This window comes from Strigops habroptila, chromosome 4 (genome assembly GCF_004027225.2).
Source record: "Strigops habroptila isolate Jane chromosome 4, bStrHab1.2.pri, whole genome shotgun sequence".
NCBI classification, from domain to species: Eukaryota; Metazoa; Chordata; class Aves; order Psittaciformes; family Psittacidae; genus Strigops; species Strigops habroptila.
In genome coordinates this window covers 26,404,603-26,421,624 of record NC_046358.1, presented here as the reverse complement: position 1 = coordinate 26,421,624, position 17,022 = coordinate 26,404,603, and the positions used below count along the sequence as shown (strand labels likewise).

Genomic DNA, 17,022 nt, shown 5'->3' with positions numbered 1-17,022 from the left:
TTCAGTAGTTTCCTTCACAATACACAAATAAATTAATGGGTAAATCCTATAAGACATCTATTGAATAATTCCAGTTGTGAAGGACCTCAGGAAGTTACCTAGTTCAGCTCTCGCCAGAAAGCAGGGTGGGTCAGCTTTGCACTCAGACAAGAATTCAAATGCTGCAAAGTTATTGCTGTACCGCTGTTCTTCCTGTGCAACCTAAGAAACTTATTAATAAGCTCTCATTGTTTTGATGAAAAGAAACATTTTATTAACCAAGCAAAAGCTTAAAATGAAATGTTGTGTGCCACTTCAGGCAATAAGGAATGTTGAGTTGTTTTAACCGTTTTTTCTCACTGATGAGTGCCAACTGCCTGTAGCTGTAGGAGCATGAAATCTTCCCTACCAAATGTGTAACTTTTCAAGATCAAGTATTATCTACTTTTCTGGGTCCAGAAATCAGGCCCTCATGTACTCCCTCGGATTTACCATAGAGTGACAAATACTGCCATAAAGGGCTCACTTCCTTCTCTTGCTCACAATAGAGATGGGCGACTGCTACCTACCAAGAGGGACGACGTGGATGGTATTTGTGGGGGGCGAGGCTTCTTTCATGTGTCTGCCAGAAATTACATTTTAGAGCCATTTAATACTTTCTGCAGTGTTGTGTAAAGTGATGTTACCCACTATATTTTTGTTTTGTTGCATGAATTTTAAAATTGGAGACTTGAAAATAACTTTGAAACTCTTCTGTTTCTAGGCAGAATATCTCTTCAAGAACAGCCCTGATATCTAATGAGACAAACGTTCACTCCTGTCAGCTGTAGAAATTGCGAAATACAAAAGAGAACATTCCTAATGAATTTTATGTAAAAATACTTAGTTTTTGAAATTACTTTTGTTTAGGTTTATTATGTAATCTTTGTTTTTATTTCTAATACTTTATTACTAAGTTGTATTGGGGTTTTAATATTTCTTCTATAAAAGTACCATTTACTGCACATATTAATAGATATACACTTCTGTATTTCACGTCTATTTGAAACTGTGAACTGTAATCAATCTGTTCTCTCCAAAATTTTCTTGATTTTTTTCAGTTCCATGTTCTATTTAAGCAATATATTGTCCTGATCCATAGTGAATGCAGGCAGCTAGGCTGAGAAAAGCTTTTCTTAGAAAAAAGGGAAAAAAGGCATTTTCACTGAAAACAGTAATGAACAGAAGCAACAAGCTCTCCTATTTCCCCTCCCAGCTACCAAGGGGCAAAAAGTCATGCATAGCAGTAAACAGTGCATTCCAAGCATAGGTATGTTATAAACCTCGGGGTTTTGTTTGGTATCAAAAATGGGCGTAGTTCTCATTTAATTCTTCCTGTCATTCAATATTTGATACATGTTTTTTATAGATTCTTGGAGAATCTAGACTTTCCAGCATGTGGCTGGCATTCCATTTTTTGTTGACTTCACATACCTCTCACAGAAACTGTCAATATCTCTGCAGACACAACTGAAACTGGCAGCATATTTGGTGTAAAACAAATACAGAATTTTGCCAAAACAGAAAGCAAGGACTGTTTGAGAGAAGGGGGGGGGGGGCAGGGAAAAAGAGGAAAAACTGAAAGAATGACAATACAGAAACACTTTAAACTCATCTATTACTTTTAGCATTAGCATTTTAGATGTATTAATGCCCGACTGTCTTAAATATATTTGTATTTTTACAGAGAAACAGTCTTATTTGTTTTCACAGTCACACAGCCAGGTCAGTGACGATAGCCAGGAACACAGTTCAGAACCATCATCTCCAGCTCTAGAGACAGATTTCTTTGAGATCTGAATTTCTCTTATGCTGCCAGTTCAATTACCGTTTATCACATGAGGCAGTCAAACATTAAATAATAGGTAACTTTGGAGAAATTTTGTTTGGGTATCCTACTTTTCAGAGTAAAGATGAAAATTGGACACTAAAAAAAAAAAAAAAAAAGAGTTGGGTTTGCTTCTGTAGAGTTGCTGTAATACATTTACTTTTCTAAGAATAAAGTTTTGAGCTAATCCGTAAAGAGTGTTCGGGGTTTTTTTTCTTGAATAGTTTCTGACATTTATGCAGCCTATCAAGGCAGAGCTTCTTTTTTTAAAAAAAACCCCAAAACCCTAGAAAAGGATCTCGTTGTTTTGTGTGGGGCATGAAGCCCGAAGCCCAAAGCCCGATGCAGGTAACGAGAGACACGCACAGCTCCCGCTTTGAACCGAAACCCTTCGTTTTTCAGGGGCACTAAGCGCGGCCTCCAGCGGGTTGCGCTCGGCCGATGTGAGCCCATTACGGGCTCCGCCGTGCCTTCCCCCGCGCTCTTCCCCCCCCGGGGCCGTGGCATCCCCCAGCGGAGGGCACCGCCGGCCGCCCAACTCCCCGGCGGCGCCTCGCATGCAGCCAGCGGGCCGATTCCAATTCCAAGCCCAAGCTGTAGGCGCAACGCGCGGGCGGTCTCGCCGCCTCAGTCCCCGAGGCGATTACAGTCCGCTCTTCCCGTCGCTCAGCCCCCGGTGCCCAAGCACACCGACACTTGCACCGAACACCGCCCCGCGGCGCAACGGCCCCTAGCCACGTCCGCCCCGCGGCCCGACCGCCTCCAGCCTCGCCCGGCGTGAACCCAGCGGCGCCGGACCCAAGCACCGCCTCACCACGCACGCGCCGCCCCGCAGCCGTTGGCGCTTTGTTTTCAAACTGCAGCTTGCCCCCACACCGGAACTACAACTCCCAAGATGCCCTTCTGTCTCGTGGCCGCTTGAGCATGCGCGGGCAAGCTAGCGTGCGCGACATGCGGGGGTGGCCGCGCCGCTGCGTCAGGCCCCCCCTGGTCTAGGACGTTGCTGTGGTAGCGTCTGGGCGCCATGTTAGAAGGCCGGAGGGGAAGAGGAAAGTGAAGCGGCGGTGGCTGGGCCTACCGAGCGGCTTTCTCTTCTCTCCGAGGCCTGACCCCGGCGCGTATCATGGTCACGATTCCCGTTTCCCAGCGGGACGAGTGACCGGTCCGCAGGCGGCAGTGGTGGGGGAGAACGAAGAAGAAGAAGAGGAGGAGGGAGAAGGGGACGACGCGGTGGTGGTGGTGGTGGCGGCGACGGAGGAGGAGGAGGAGGAGGGGCCGGAGAGACGATGCCGTTGTAAGTTGGAAAGCTCGCGGAGTGTCTTAAAGGCCTGGGTTTTGACGGCTTTTACTCGGTGCTTTCCTCGTAGCGCCCCGTGCTGCCTGCCCGCTCAGGCCCTTTCTGCTGGCTCTCGCCCTTCCCCTTCTCGCCTGTCCCTCTCCGGTCCCGGGCTCTTCCGGTGCCGCAGTGTGCGGGGCTGTGGAGCCGCTGCTCTCCACCCAGCCCGCCAGGACCTGCGGGCTTTCTTGTCGTGTTCCCCGCTATCGTTGTGAGCCCCGAAGGAGGTGCTGATGTGGCTTTCCCGTTGTTGTCGTCGTCCGCTCCTTCGGGATCTCATAGTGGCAGGCATGAGGGGCCGAGCAGCCACGGGGCGGGTGGCTGCGGTGGGGCCCTTCTGACCACTGTTGAGTCAGGTCATGCGAAGTGCCGCATATTTATCCTGTTCTCGCTCCGGCTGCGAAAGATGAAGCTTTATTCTCCCCGGAGTCTTGACAAAGCCTCTCCCCCGGTGGCCGCGCGAGCAATTTTTCTTCGTTCCGGGGCAGGGGAGACACAGGCGTCGGTTCTAACAGGCGACCCGGGCTGAGCCCGCTGTCCTTGCAACCCTCAGGTCCGCTCCTCGGTGGCTCCAGTGCCAGGCCGCCGTGGGGACCTCGGTGCCGGTCGTGCGGGCAGCGCCCCCGGCCGGCGGTAGCGATAGCGGACGGCAGCATCTCGCCACCCCCTCGCCCCGTCATTCCGCCGCCCGGGAGCCAGGGGGTTTTCTCGCCGAAAAAGTAGGCCTTGAGCTTCGGACCGTAACCCTGCTGGTAGTCATGAGTAACGAAGTGGGACAGAATTTCATTTCATCCCAGTTTCTTCGTCGGTTTCCTTCACCCCACCTCCTGCCTTTTCCTCCCCGACCTGGTTTTCTTTTTTTTTCTTGTTTTCGTATTTTTTTTCTCACCGACGTTTTAACGGTCTCGGGTTGAGCAACAGAAGTTCCATCTCCTCAGTTCCGTGGTCCATAATGTTAGTATTTTATCATACTGTATAAGTCGAGGGAACTAGCGATGGGTAGGTAGTCAAGTGGCTTTTAAGAATAAGACGTGTTTATATGCTAGGTTCGGGGTGTTTTTGTTGTGGGGGTTTGTTTGTGTGTTGTGTTATATTTTTGTTTGTTTGTTTTTTCCACTGAAGGAGAAATGTAAAGTATTTTGGATTATTTACTTTTGTTTTGCTACAGTTATTGGGGATTATTCATTATTGTTTCACTGTTATTACTGGGGTTTATTTACTATCGTTTTAAATGTTTAAACTTTACATGAAGAATAACAACGCTTGCCTGTTGTGCTTGTTTTATTCAGTCTAAAATACTGGTAAGTTAGTCGTGGGTTAGATAACATGAGGGGAACTTAACTGAGAGAGTTTATAGCAGGAAGAACACAGTGGGTGCATGCAGAAAGGAAAATGGTTATGCCAAGTAGCTTTTGATGCTTGTATAATGAAGATACAATGTCTTTATAGATAAGTTTTGCACATGTTCATTATGGCAGTGAAAAACTACCGGAAACCAGCTTTGAAGTTGGCTGGGCTTTTGGGCCTCAGGAAAATGGGAGGGTATTTACTCTGCATGCTTTCATTCTTAGTTTATTTTGTTGTGACTGCATAAATTCTGAATGCTTAATAACATCATCTTAAAGTTTGGGCTCCTTCTGTGAGTTGTAATAGTAGTGATTTTAAACTTTGACAAATTTGGAATGACTCGGTCATTTTTCTTAATGTAGGTGTTTATGATACTTCAACTAGAAACTTTTAAATAACATTGCATAGTTAAATTTACACTAATGTGTTGCTGTTTTCAGTATAAACATTACTTGGCGACCTCACTAGTACAGGAGGTTTATTTGAGTGAAGGAAAGCAAAGCTTTCTCAGATTCTGCATTTGTTCTGTCATTTGTATGTTTGGAATGATTGACTTTGTGTTATTCAGTCAAGACTTCAAAATGAGCACTGTAATGCTCCTAAGTTGCAGTGCTGGTAATGTTAATTCTGGAGTTTATGAAGTGATACTTCTGACTTAACTTTAAAGAAAAAAAAAAAAAAGGGCAAACTTAGAATGTCCCTTTTTTGCATAATTCTTTCCAGCTGATGTTTTCATGCTTTTGAATGATAATCTGTTTGAGTAGAACAACTGTGTGTCACTCCGAAACTTTCAAGATGACAAACAAAATGCATGTTTTTGTCCTGACCTTTCAAGAAATCCTTTAAACTTTGTTTTTTTTAGGGAGGTGTTTACAATTGACAGGCCTAGTCAGAGCTGATCTCCCATATAATTGGAGATTGTCATCACTCTGCTTTAAAAATGTTAGTTCAGAGTTCTCAAGAGACATACAGAGTTGTTGATATTGCACTGTGTATACATGTGTATATTTCTCTTAGCAGTATGGTACAAAACTGTAGAACCAAGCAAATTTATATACAAGGCACATCAGTAGTTAGAAAGCAAACTTGGGTTCTGCTGATACTGATAGCCAGCATTTGCAAAAGCCTTTTAATGCTTAAAAAGAACCCCAACCTAAAGTTATACTAGGAACTTATGTGACTTTTTGTTATAATTGTCATTAATCTCTTGTGTGAAGGGATAGCAGCTGCATAAGGGGAGACACTCAAACTTTCAGTTGTTCCAAAAACTGATTAGAAACAAAGGTGAAATATTTCCCCTATTATGAAGATAGATACATTTTAGTGAACTGTTTGGTACAGCATGTTCCCGGGCATTATCTGAAATGTGAGATGGTAGGGAGAAATGAAGCTCACTAAGTTTCAGTTAGGGCTGGGTTTTACACAGAAAGGCTACTAACTCAGTGAAGCAGCAACCACGTTTACATGGATTGATGTAGTCTTTTTATGTAACCTTGGCCTTTCTGACCCTCTGAATAGAGAAAGAACACCATGAATCTATTCCTGTTTAAGCTACCAATGCTGTTGCACTTAGAGCTTCTTTACTGAACTTCCGTGTCAGCTGAAATCATTGCAAAAGACTTTATTATTAACCAGAAATGAAAAAATGCATTGAGTCATGTATCCAGACACTTAAAAGTGTCATAAACTTAACTTGTTGGTATTGGTAACTTTCATATTAGAGTGCTGGGCTGTAATTAGTTTTTTCAGTCTTTATTGTAGACAGCCAAGCTTATTCTCACTTCTGAAGTAAGACTGTATTTTCTTTCATTGAACATTGCTTTAGACATATGCGATGTCATTGTTTTCTTTACTTTTAATTGGCGACTGTCCACTTGTATGCCAGAAGTACAACACTATATTCAAAATAGCTTGCACCAATTGGGAGTGGAAAAATAGTATGTTTCTGAACAGAGAGCGCTCAGGTTTTTATAGACTGTTATGGTGGGAATTAAATTATTTCCAACTTTGCAAAGCACAGGACCAACTTCAGAAGAAGAGTTGCCTTGAAGTGATAGCTTTATTAATCAAGAATAAACTAAAAAATCTATATGAGAAGTCATTTGTTAGATGTGGTACTGAGGAGCTAGATAGCAATAGATAGCAATATGTGGTTTTGCAATAGATCCCAGTCTTCTAATGTCACTCCAAAAAGACTGCGTTTATACCTGTTAACATGGAGGTACCCACAGAATTTGGAAACCCAGTTATTTTGGGCTGAGCAGATTTCACTGCTGAGACAAGTTAATCTCTTGCAGTGAAATGCTTTACGGGATTCCTAGCTCTTCATTTGATACTTCCTCTGTCTTTTTATTCAACCTTACTCAATTTCTTAAATTGCTGCCTCTGGAGGTTTTTTTTTTTTGTCTCCAGAATAGTAATAAACCTCACTTTTGGCTCAAGTGCTCCCTGTAGAGTTCAGTAGAAATTCCTTTTATTTAAACTTGAGAAACTTCTGAAGCTGTTTAGTAAGAATCTTCTGGATGAGTGTGTGTTTGGACATTCTGCCTTCACTGTTCTGTACAAATGGAAGAGCCAGAGAACTCAGTCTGTGAGAATTCAGGCCTGAGTCAAAGGTTAGCAGAATGTGTATGAATATTTGTTCTGCCAGGTGAGTCTCTCCTTTCGTAGGTACGTTGCCTGTCCTTGCTCCACTACTCACGTTCAAATCTCATACTGACAGTTGAAAACTTATTTAATGGTGTAATTATAGTATCTAGCAGTTTTTCTGCTAGAGACTAAAACTTTCATTCAGGAAGGACAGATGGATTGTCTTAACCATCTAAAATGTAAGTTCCCCAGTAACAGATTTGCACAGACTTCATTAAGATTTCTGGCCTAGATTTCTGAAATTGTGTGGAGTAATGGTGTTCTCAATTTCAGATTAAAGTTTCTGGCTTAAAGTAGTCCTGTTGGAGAAGTCTTTAGAACAACAACCAACCAAAACCCCTCAAAACACTTCCTCTGAAATCTGACACAGTGGAGCTTGAGCTGTGTGAATTTAGCTTCAACTGACCAGATGGTGTGATGACCAGTATTCAGGAATCTGGCTTGGGTGTGTCTTACATCAGTAAATAAGAAACACTGAATTTTACTGAGGTAATGAGTATAGGCAAATCGGGAGGAGAGGGTAGTCACTGAGATTCCTGAAGCTGTGTACTTTGTCTTGATATCTGGAGGCAAGACTGAATGACCTGAAGGTCCTGACTGAAGTTTAAAGTTAAGGTTATGTGGGTTGTTGACACTGTTCTAAGACATTTAGCAGTGCATGGATTTTCTTGCTTCGCCAGTGCTGGCCTTACTGTACATGTCTGCCTGGGCAAACTTAATCCCCAGCTGAGGTTAGTGACCTGTGAAAGGGTTTGTATGACTTGTAGCAAAAGCTTGATGGCTGAAAGCTGAAAGGGATTTTTGCTTGCACTTGGCACACATTTAGATGAGTTAGATCTTAGGTGGTTAAGATTTACTTCGGAGTGGATTAGAGACGAGTTTAAAAGTTATGTGGAGTTCAAACTGTTACAATTTGTTAAATATTATAACATCTGTTTTTAAGATTTCAGTTTATCTTGGTTTTTATTTCTGTGAAGCATACTAAATTTCAGGAGTATGATGTTTAGATGATGCAATGCTGATTTCAACTGTATTTTGTTATAAGAAGCATAAACTCTTAACTAAAATAACACAGTATAAATATTACTAGTAGAACTGAGGTAGAATACTGGGAGAGAAGAGGAAGAAGTGCTTAGAAAGACGGGGTTTTAAGTGGGGGGAGAGGGAGGATAAAACACAAAGCATACCTGAAAAAGAAGTTTGTGACAGGGCTCTTGTTTCTTCTGAGCCTAGAGACAGGTTTTGGTGTTGTAAAAAGTTACAGTACTTAAATTTTATGTAACTCTTAGTTAAGTACCTGTATTTGCTCTTTTTCAGTTTATGTGGATGTGTGTTCAGTGCACATCTTTAAAAGATCTTTTTAAAGGTGCATTGATCTTTAAAAGATGCATTGGAAAGTGTTACCCTTAACTCACAGTCTTTCCCCCTTCTACCCTTGAATAATGTGTAGTCACTTCCATTTGAAGGAGTTTAAAGATGTACAGCTTTGGAAACTATAAAGCCTCTTAGAAGCTTTAGGTGTTGTGTTTGTGTTTTGTTTGGGTTTACTTTTTGTTTGTTTTCCTTTCCTTCTGCTTCCACACTCTTCTGCGAAGTGGTTTTAGCAGTGGCTATATTACCAGGGTCTGTTCTTTTTAATTCAGTAGTTATTGATAACAATATAAGAATATACTGCCTACCAAAACTTTAGGTTGTGAAGAAAAAAAGGTCATTTGGCTGTACTGCTGTCAGCTTAGTGCAGACTAGAACTTAGTGTGTGTTTCCATTTTTATATGGGAGAAGAAATGCATGTACGTTTATCTGAGATGAGATGAATTCATATTTGAATATGAAATATTGGATCATAACAGTAGAATTAAATGACTGTAGCTGTTGTCCAATTTGCAGATGGCTTAAACTGTCAGCATATGCTCTTAAAAAATTTAGGTCAAACCAGATCTACAACAATAGTGTGTTAAATTTAACTCTACGTCATTTTCTACAACTTATATATGATGTTTGTGCTATTAACAGGTAGCTCATATTCACAGCAGAGAGGGAGCAAAATTTTCATGTGTGTATGCAGTTGGCTGGAAACAAACAAAAAAAGCCCAGAATTGTATCTTAAATGTCTTTGTGATGTTGAAAAGGTTTGTCTATTTTAAAGCAATCTCTAAACATGCTTGGAGTTGTGTCAGACATTGTCAAGGTTTGTCAAATCTGCCTCTGCTATTGTCAAGATTGAGTAGCTGGGTGGGATTTTCTGTTGTGTTTAATACTCTTTGATTTTTGTCAATGCTTAAGTTCAGTGACTATCAGATTTGACATACCAGCAAGGTATTGACTTCTGCCCCCTTTCCCCTTCCACCCCCTCCCTCTAAGGCCTTAACTTCCCTAATCCTCTCAGGTAGGAGGTTAGCATTTATATTTACCTGTGCTTTCTTTTTGAATAAATTTATTAGTTTAAGGGATTCCAAAAGTGATATGTCATAGCACATCACAGGTAGAAACTAGAATGTCCATGTGTCTTTCCAAGAGGAAGGATGCTGAAGTAGAGTATGATGATCTTGACTTTAGGAAAAAGTAAAAGATAAGTCTGTGAGTGTTGATCATTAGCATTTTCTGGCTAAAATGTAACATGTAAATACAACATTAAAGTTGGAAAAATGAGCACTTAAAGTTTCTTTCTCAGTGATAATTTACTCTTCATTTAAAAAGCAGCTAGCAAATGCTGTATTTAAAGTCTCTTCATTTTGTGGGAGTTAGAAGGTGGGAGAGGATCTACCTTTACTTGTTTATTTTGTAGTATCTTTCATGACTTGCTGTCACTTAAATGAACATGAGTTACCTAGCTCTAGTTAGTTTGTTGAACTAATTTAAGGATGCAAACTTTTTTGCCAAATACTATCTTTTTTGTCATTTTGCAAAAGCAGTTTTCTGATCTCTTTTTAATGTGCTACACAAACCTTAGAATAGCCTTAACTTCAGCAGGTGTGAACAACCGAGCTTCAATTTAATACTAATAATACTTCAATACTAATATATGTTAAAATTGTAGAGTCAACTAGGTTGGAAAAGACCTTTAAGATCAAGTCCAATCATTACCCAAGGACTGCCAAGACCACCACTAAACCACTTCACTAGGGGGCCTCATCTACGCAGTTTTTGAACACTTCCAGGGACAGTGAATACAGGGGAATGATCACTTCACTGGCTTCATTGCTTCATTGAATCTTCATTGTAATCTTCGTTGTATCTTCTGGCATGGTAAATCTATTAGGAGCAGCTATGTTAGAGAATTGTTAGGTACCATTGCAGTGAAAGTGTTGTTACTAACTTCTCGACCTTCAAACACAGGTGAAACATTTGTGTAGGAAGGTCCTGTGCTGTTGGCAACATTTTTATTTCATTCTTATAAAATACATAAGAGCAGTGAGTATAAAAACTGTAACTGTTTTTGTGAAACAATTCCCAAAGATGTGTTATCAGGTGATTGGTTTAATTGGTTGTTTAAAGCTGATGTTTTAGTGAACAGTTTCAAAGCTTATTTTGTGCCCTACGACCATGCTCAGATGGCCCTGTAGGAGTTGGAGATGAAACTGGTTTAGATCATGTCAGTGTGGTGGTCTGCAAAGACAGACCTGCTCATTGCACCGCCAGGGTTATGCTGTAAGCCAGATTAGGGAAGTGATCTGATGATTGGTTGAGTTTTACATGTTGTAATTTTGGGGAGAAGGCAAAGGATTATTTTAAAGTTATAGTTCTCAGATTGGTGAAGCATGGCCCTTGCAAGCAGGTGGAAGATGGAGGGCTCTGTCAGCATTACTGACTTCAGGAGTCTGCTTCACAGAATCTGGGTCTGAGTTACATTGAGTCTTTTCTTTTTTGATACCCAATAGCAGTGTCTACCAGGCTGTGTTTTGCCAGCCCTTCCGATGATGTCTAATAGCTGTTGACTTGGATACAGTTTCTAGTTCCAGAAGGGTGAAAATCGCAGTCAGACCATCAGGAAATTTTTACGCAAAACTAAACTATTGATTACTTTATATTACTGACTTTGAAAACCTGTGAAAATAAATTGCAGAATCTTAAAGAGCAAATCTGTTTCTTCCAAGTTAACAGTTGATAAAAAGGGGAAAAATTGTAGTTCAAATTTAACTACTTGCTTTGTGGTGTAAGTAAAAATATTCATAATACCCAAAGGATGTTTATGTATGAGGCCTTTTGTTTTCTGACTTTTTATTTAGTAGCAACTAAGTGGCTGAAGCTACTATTTGTGTTGACATTCCATGACTTTTTTTCTTTGAAAAACAGAATAAATGTTTTAGTGGCTTCCTTTGGCCTTAATTTGAATTACTTTTAAGAAGATCTTTACTGTGAGGGTGGTGAGGCACTGGAATGCGTTGCCGAAGGAAGTTGTGAATGCTCCATCCCTGGCAGTGTTCAAGGCCAGGTTGGATGGAGTCTTGGGTGACATGGTTTAGTGTGAGGTGTCCCTGCCCATGGCAGGGGGGTTGGAACTAGATGATCTTAAGGTCCTTTCCAACCCTAACCGTTCTATGATTCTACTGTTCTATATAATTTATCTGGACAGTTTTTAAAAATGTTTTCATTCACACAAGTCCTCAGGTCTGTATGATTTGTTCAGCTGCTAACAAATTCTTTCTTAGCTGATTAAAACCCTTTAGCAGAGGAAGCGGTACCAAATAATGTTCCCAGACATGATTACTTGGGGTTGATTTTTTTTTTTTTTAATGTACAGGTTTTAATGTACATTTTCCTTTTTTGCTAACAAGCAAAGGGACAAATGTGCAGAACTTGTTTTATGAGAAACTTCATTGGGACTAAATTGTTGATTTCAAACAAATTATAGTGCTTAGAATAATTTTAAAATGGGTTTAACTTGTGGAAAATTATATTAAGTTTTGTTGATTCCTGACGATTTTCAGTTAAGATGTTGTTCTTTTTTAATACTTAGTCCTCATGGAAGTAAGGAGTGAAATCATGAGGAGATGACGACAACAGATTACGGGAGTAAAAGTGAAATTGTACTGTAGTTTTTCCACATGCAGTATCTAGTTAGCCTGAAAAAATTTTCTTGTTTCATAAGATAGAAATAGCATAGAACATGTATAGATATAAAGGGCTGATAATACAGGAATGTACAGGGGAATGTTAAGCTTGCAAAGAATGGGACTTTCACATAAGCTGTTAGCTTGAATTTTTAATGTGGGGAATTCTCTTTTCTTTAGACTTCATGAAAGTTGAGGGAGATCAAATTGATAAAGCTTTTGCTCTAGTAGAATGAATAATTGATCAGGAAAAAATGTTAGTGTACTATCTGAGTGAAAAATATTAGTTATACATTTGGTTAAATAAAACACTATACCTTTGAAGGAGAGTAATCTTATGTAGTAAGAATATAACTTAAATAATGCAGATGTGACAGTTCTACACAAGCATTGCCTTAACTTTCAGGTAATACTTGCTTTAATTGTTGGTAAGACTTTTAAATAGCTGTTGATGTAATACCTGTGTTTCCTGAAATGTATGTTTTGATGAGAGATCAAAATGTTTTTGTTTGGTCTCTGGAAAGTTGATTAATTTAAGTAACAAGTTGGTTTCAGAAAAGAAGCTTTTTAGTATGCTTAATTACAGTGATTTGTCATTTGCAAAATCAAAGGAGGAATAATATTTATAATTTAGAGGAAAAGTTGTCTATATATCGATGTAAAACATTTAATCTGCAAGTAACCTTTAGAACTTCTAAAATACAGGTTTAAGTAGTGTACTTTTTTTTTTTTCTTTTAAACCTGTGAAGTATATAGTGAGCAAGACGAACTGTCATGGTTTGAGCCCAGCCGGTAACTCAGAACCACACAGCCGCTCGCTCAGTCCCCCCCTTCCTCCCCCAGCTCCCGGAGGGATGGGGAGGAGAATCGGAAGAATGTAACTCCCACGGGTTGAGATAAGAGCAGTCCCGCAACTAAGGTATAATACAAAACCACTACTGCTACCACCAGTGATAATAATGATTAGTGAAATAACAAGGGGAGAGGATACAGTTGCTCACCACCCGCCGACCGATACCGAGCCCGACCCGAGCAGTGATCTGGGCCTTCCGGGTAACTCCCCCCGGTTTATATACTGGGCATGACGTGCTGTGGTATGGAATACCCCTTTGGCTAGTTTGGGTCAGGCGTCCTGTCTCTGCTTCCTCCCGTCTTCCCCTCCTCCCTGGCAAAGCACGAGACTGAGAAAGTCGTTGGTTGGAATAAACATTACTTAGCAACAACTAAAAACATCAGTGTTATCAGCGTTGTTCCCAGGCTGAAAGTTAAAAAACACAGCACTGCACCAGCTACTAAGAAGGAGAAAAATGACTGCTATAGCTGAACCCAGGACACTAAGTGTTCTTAAAATGGGGCTGTCTTAACTATTAAAGTATATAATTTATTCTACAATACTGAATGTTTAAATTGCTTGTGTGTTTGTGTGGTTTTTTTTTTTTTTTTCTTTTTATGGCTACCTGTTGTTGCTACTGTCAGTTAAAAAAAGTTTTAACTATATGGGTGTAGCATGGAGTAATCACTGAATCCAAACACTTGTATGTTTACACAGGGCCGAGTTTAGTTTTGAAACCCTTAGAATTACCATCCTTAGAGCTTAAACTGTTCTTAAAATAAGGCTGCTTTAAAATGTGAACGTTGCAAATATATGCCCGTTATAAAAAACTGCATGGCTGTTTTTCATCCAGAAAGCTTACCTAATTCTCACAATATGATGGTAACTTTCCTTTTGTGTTTCTGCTGAAGTTCTTTTGCATGGTGGTCCCTCCTTTCTTGTGATGTTGAAATATGGGGGGTTAACTTGAGTATCATCCTTGTGCTTGAGGTTTGGTTCCATATCTGTCTGGGTTGCTTGAAAACTGCAAGGCAGGGATGCTATGAGGGCTTTTAATTTCCCTGTTTACTAGTGAACTAGGTCCTTGCAGATTTAACCCATCGTGGTGGGTTAGGTTTACAGGAGGCTTACTTTCTTATTTAGTGAAATACTTATATCAAGTGTCATGTTAAGGAGACATGAGTGATGTGGAGAGAGTACTGCTTACATCCTTGGTACTTGAGCTAGGCAAAGTCTGGCACAAACCTAATAATCTCCCCACACCTACCTCATGAAGCAAGGCCAGTGTTGTATGTAATATTGCCAACATAAATTGAGCTGACATTATTCATCTACCCACACGGTTATGCTAGCCAGCAGAGAAGTCAGCTTAAAGCTGACTGTATGTTGCTAATGGACTCAAAATGTGTTAGAACCTCCTTATACATGTGAGTGTTCTGAGTGCATGAAGGCAGCTGATGTAAAAGATCATGCTTCACAGCAACTTCTACCCCTGCAGTCAGCATTTGGAGTTGGAGAAAGGTAATTCTATTGTTGTCCATAATACCACAGATTTAATACAAATTGGTCTGTGATGTAAAAACTAACAGTAGGCTTCACTTTTTATTTCCCTAGTATGTGTCTCTTGTCTGTTTCTCTGAGAAAAAGTAATTTTAAAATGTTTTTGTTTTGTTTCGTTTCTGTCAGTAACTTTATCTAATTGCCTTTATTAGTCCCGTTACAACCCAGGGATCACAAACACAGCAACTACAGAAGCATTATGGCATTACCTCACCTATCAGTTTAGCTGCCCCCAAGGAGTTTGACTGCATGCTTACCCAGAAATTAATTGAAACCTTAAAACCATATGGTGTATTTGAAGAGGAAGAAGAATTGCAGCGCAGGTGAGTAAACGCTTACTTTAGCAGTGGTTTTCTCCTATCTTGAAGTTCATGTAGTTGACTAATGAACCTCAAACATGTTTATGTTATTTCAAATGCTTTCTTAAAAGCTTAGTAGAATATTAAGCTTAGTTTTTCTTATGTTAAAAGGAATACCTCAGAACAGATAAATAAATTAAAATTACCTTTAAATTTTGGAGGCTGACTTGCCTTTTTTTTTCCTCCCTTCATAACAGTTTTGTTGTAGTGACTTTTCTACTTTTATCCTTATTAAGCTTTCTAGAGGTTTTTTTTGCTCTCAGTACTGCTGTTTACTGTTCTTTTAGGTGCATGTGTTTTATGAATGAAGGTTTTACGAAAGTGAGCAAAACTCATATGTAGAATGTGTGTGGGCCTTGTATGCTAGCATTTTTTCTGAGTTTAAATCACTTAAGGATCTTTAAAGGGGAAAAGATAGTGGGAATGTTGTAAGACTGACTTTATTTCAGTGTGTGTGTGTGTGTCTATAAAACAAGATCTGTAATTAGATCTGTGGTGTTCCTGTAGTTGAATTACTGTGTGTGTAATGATGATCAAGGTCTCAAAAAGTACTTTTTTTGAGACTTAGTTTTGTCTAAGTTCATGACCTGTGATTCTGCTGTTTTATCAACAGGATTCTAATTTTGGGAAAATTAAATAACCTGGTAAAGGAATGGATACGGGAAATCAGTGAAAGCAAGGTATGGATGTATTTACAAGGAACTGCTTATAGTAAGACTGCTGTAGGAAGATAATTCCAAAATATGTTCCCACTCTAAATGAGATGAATCTTAGATTTGGGCATCTAGTTTGACAATACTGGGAAAATAAGTACAACCTTTGTGTAGCTGCTTTTGTTTCCAGGCAGTATTCCCCTTCAAAGTAGAATGTTGTCAAATAAAGAAACTGATAAACACTGGAAGAAGTTACGGTAGTTGTAATAATAATTTTCAGTTGTTCCCTCATCTCCCTAGGTAGAAATACAGCTTAACTTTTTGTCAAAATACATATGTATAAATTATGTTAATTACATGCTTAGGTTGTTTGGCTTTGTGAAGCAGTGCTGTATCATAAAACGGACTTTTTGCAGCTTTATGATCTGCAGTCTTTTTCTTAAGTGTTAGTCCTGTAATGTTACTCTTGTAGACTCTAACATTGATAGTAGTGGTTTTGCCAGGTGGTAGTCCTCCACACCCCTACACATGCCTTTTTTTTGAATAATTATAGACTTGCAAAAATTGTAAAGATGGCCGTGGCGCTTTTAGGGGTAAACCCCTAATTTTTTAAGGTATTATGCTTGAACTATATTTAGGATTGTATTTCTTCTGTACACTTATGAAATGGAAATTTATATATGAACAAGATTATGGGTGGAGACAATCATTGAAAAGAAAATAGTGAGAGTATCTTAACTGATGTAAGATAGGAAACTACTTAAAATTCAATATGCATTGCAAAATAATAATTTTTTTATTATCTTTTGCTGTGTAACCATTAATGTAGGGCTTCAGATTGTAACATTGCATCCTGTTATGAAAGGGTAACTGTCTTTGCCCACAGTACTATGGGTTCAAGAGTTTTTTTGAAGATACAAATTTAGGAACTTTAGTAGATGTGCCTGAACAATTTTAACATAAAATAAATACCTCTCCCAACCCCAAACTTTTGTACAGAGATTGTAGTAAGTGTGTGTCTGCAAGTAATTTAATAAACACTGATAATGAAAATAGTATTTTTTTTTTTCCCCTCTGAATTGCAATTAATCATAAATTTCTAAGTCAGTCTTAAAATGCCTGAGTGTTAAGCAAAATGTCTTCTATGTCGTTAATATTTTAAAGCTGTTGCACCTGAAGTGTAGTACTGCAGGAACAGTTACCAAGTTTGAGGCAGTAATGTGTAATGTAGTTGAAATGTTACAAATAGTTCCCAAGTGGTGAACAAAACTTCCATCTTTTCTGTAAATACTAAGATTATTATTTCAACAACATAAGTTTGTGGAATATTTTTCCTTTTGTTTTAAAATATATTGTTGTTTGTTGTTAAAACTTGTTAAGGTGAAATAA

At 39.5% G+C, this 17,022-nt stretch overlaps 2 protein-coding genes across 22 annotated transcripts in view; both read left to right on the top strand.

Annotated features, from left to right (window-relative positions):
* AK7 (adenylate kinase 7) overlaps window positions 1-1,957 on the top strand; it is a 28,185-nt gene extending 26,228 nt beyond the window's left edge. For all 4 annotated transcript variants that reach the window (XM_030484501.1, XM_030484502.1, XM_030484500.1 and 1 more), the window contains one exon: window positions 743-1,957. In XM_030484501.1, coding sequence (XP_030340361.1) covers window positions 743-778 — 36 coding nt within the window. In that variant the 3' untranslated portion in view covers window positions 779-1,957. The remainder of the gene's footprint in view (window positions 1-742) is intronic.
* An 847-nt stretch (window positions 1,958-2,804) lies between these two features.
* PAPOLA (poly(A) polymerase alpha) overlaps window positions 2,805-17,022 on the top strand; it is a 45,358-nt gene continuing 31,140 nt past the window's right edge. For 6 of the 18 annotated variants that reach the window (XR_003991180.1, XM_030484484.1, XM_030484485.1 and 3 more), the window contains exons 1-3: window positions 14,109-14,582; window positions 14,774-14,944; window positions 15,594-15,660. Coding sequence is in view for 16 of the 18 variants with exons in the window: in XM_030484484.1 (XP_030340344.1) it covers window positions 14,506-14,582; window positions 14,774-14,944; window positions 15,594-15,660 (315 nt within the window). In the remaining 2 variants the exon portion in view is untranslated. Of the gene's footprint in view, window positions 3,141-14,107; window positions 14,583-14,773; window positions 14,945-15,593; window positions 15,661-17,022 lie in introns of those variants that run through there. The other 12 variants (XR_003991181.1, XM_030484498.1, XM_030484497.1 and 9 more) reach the window with 7 other exon arrangements.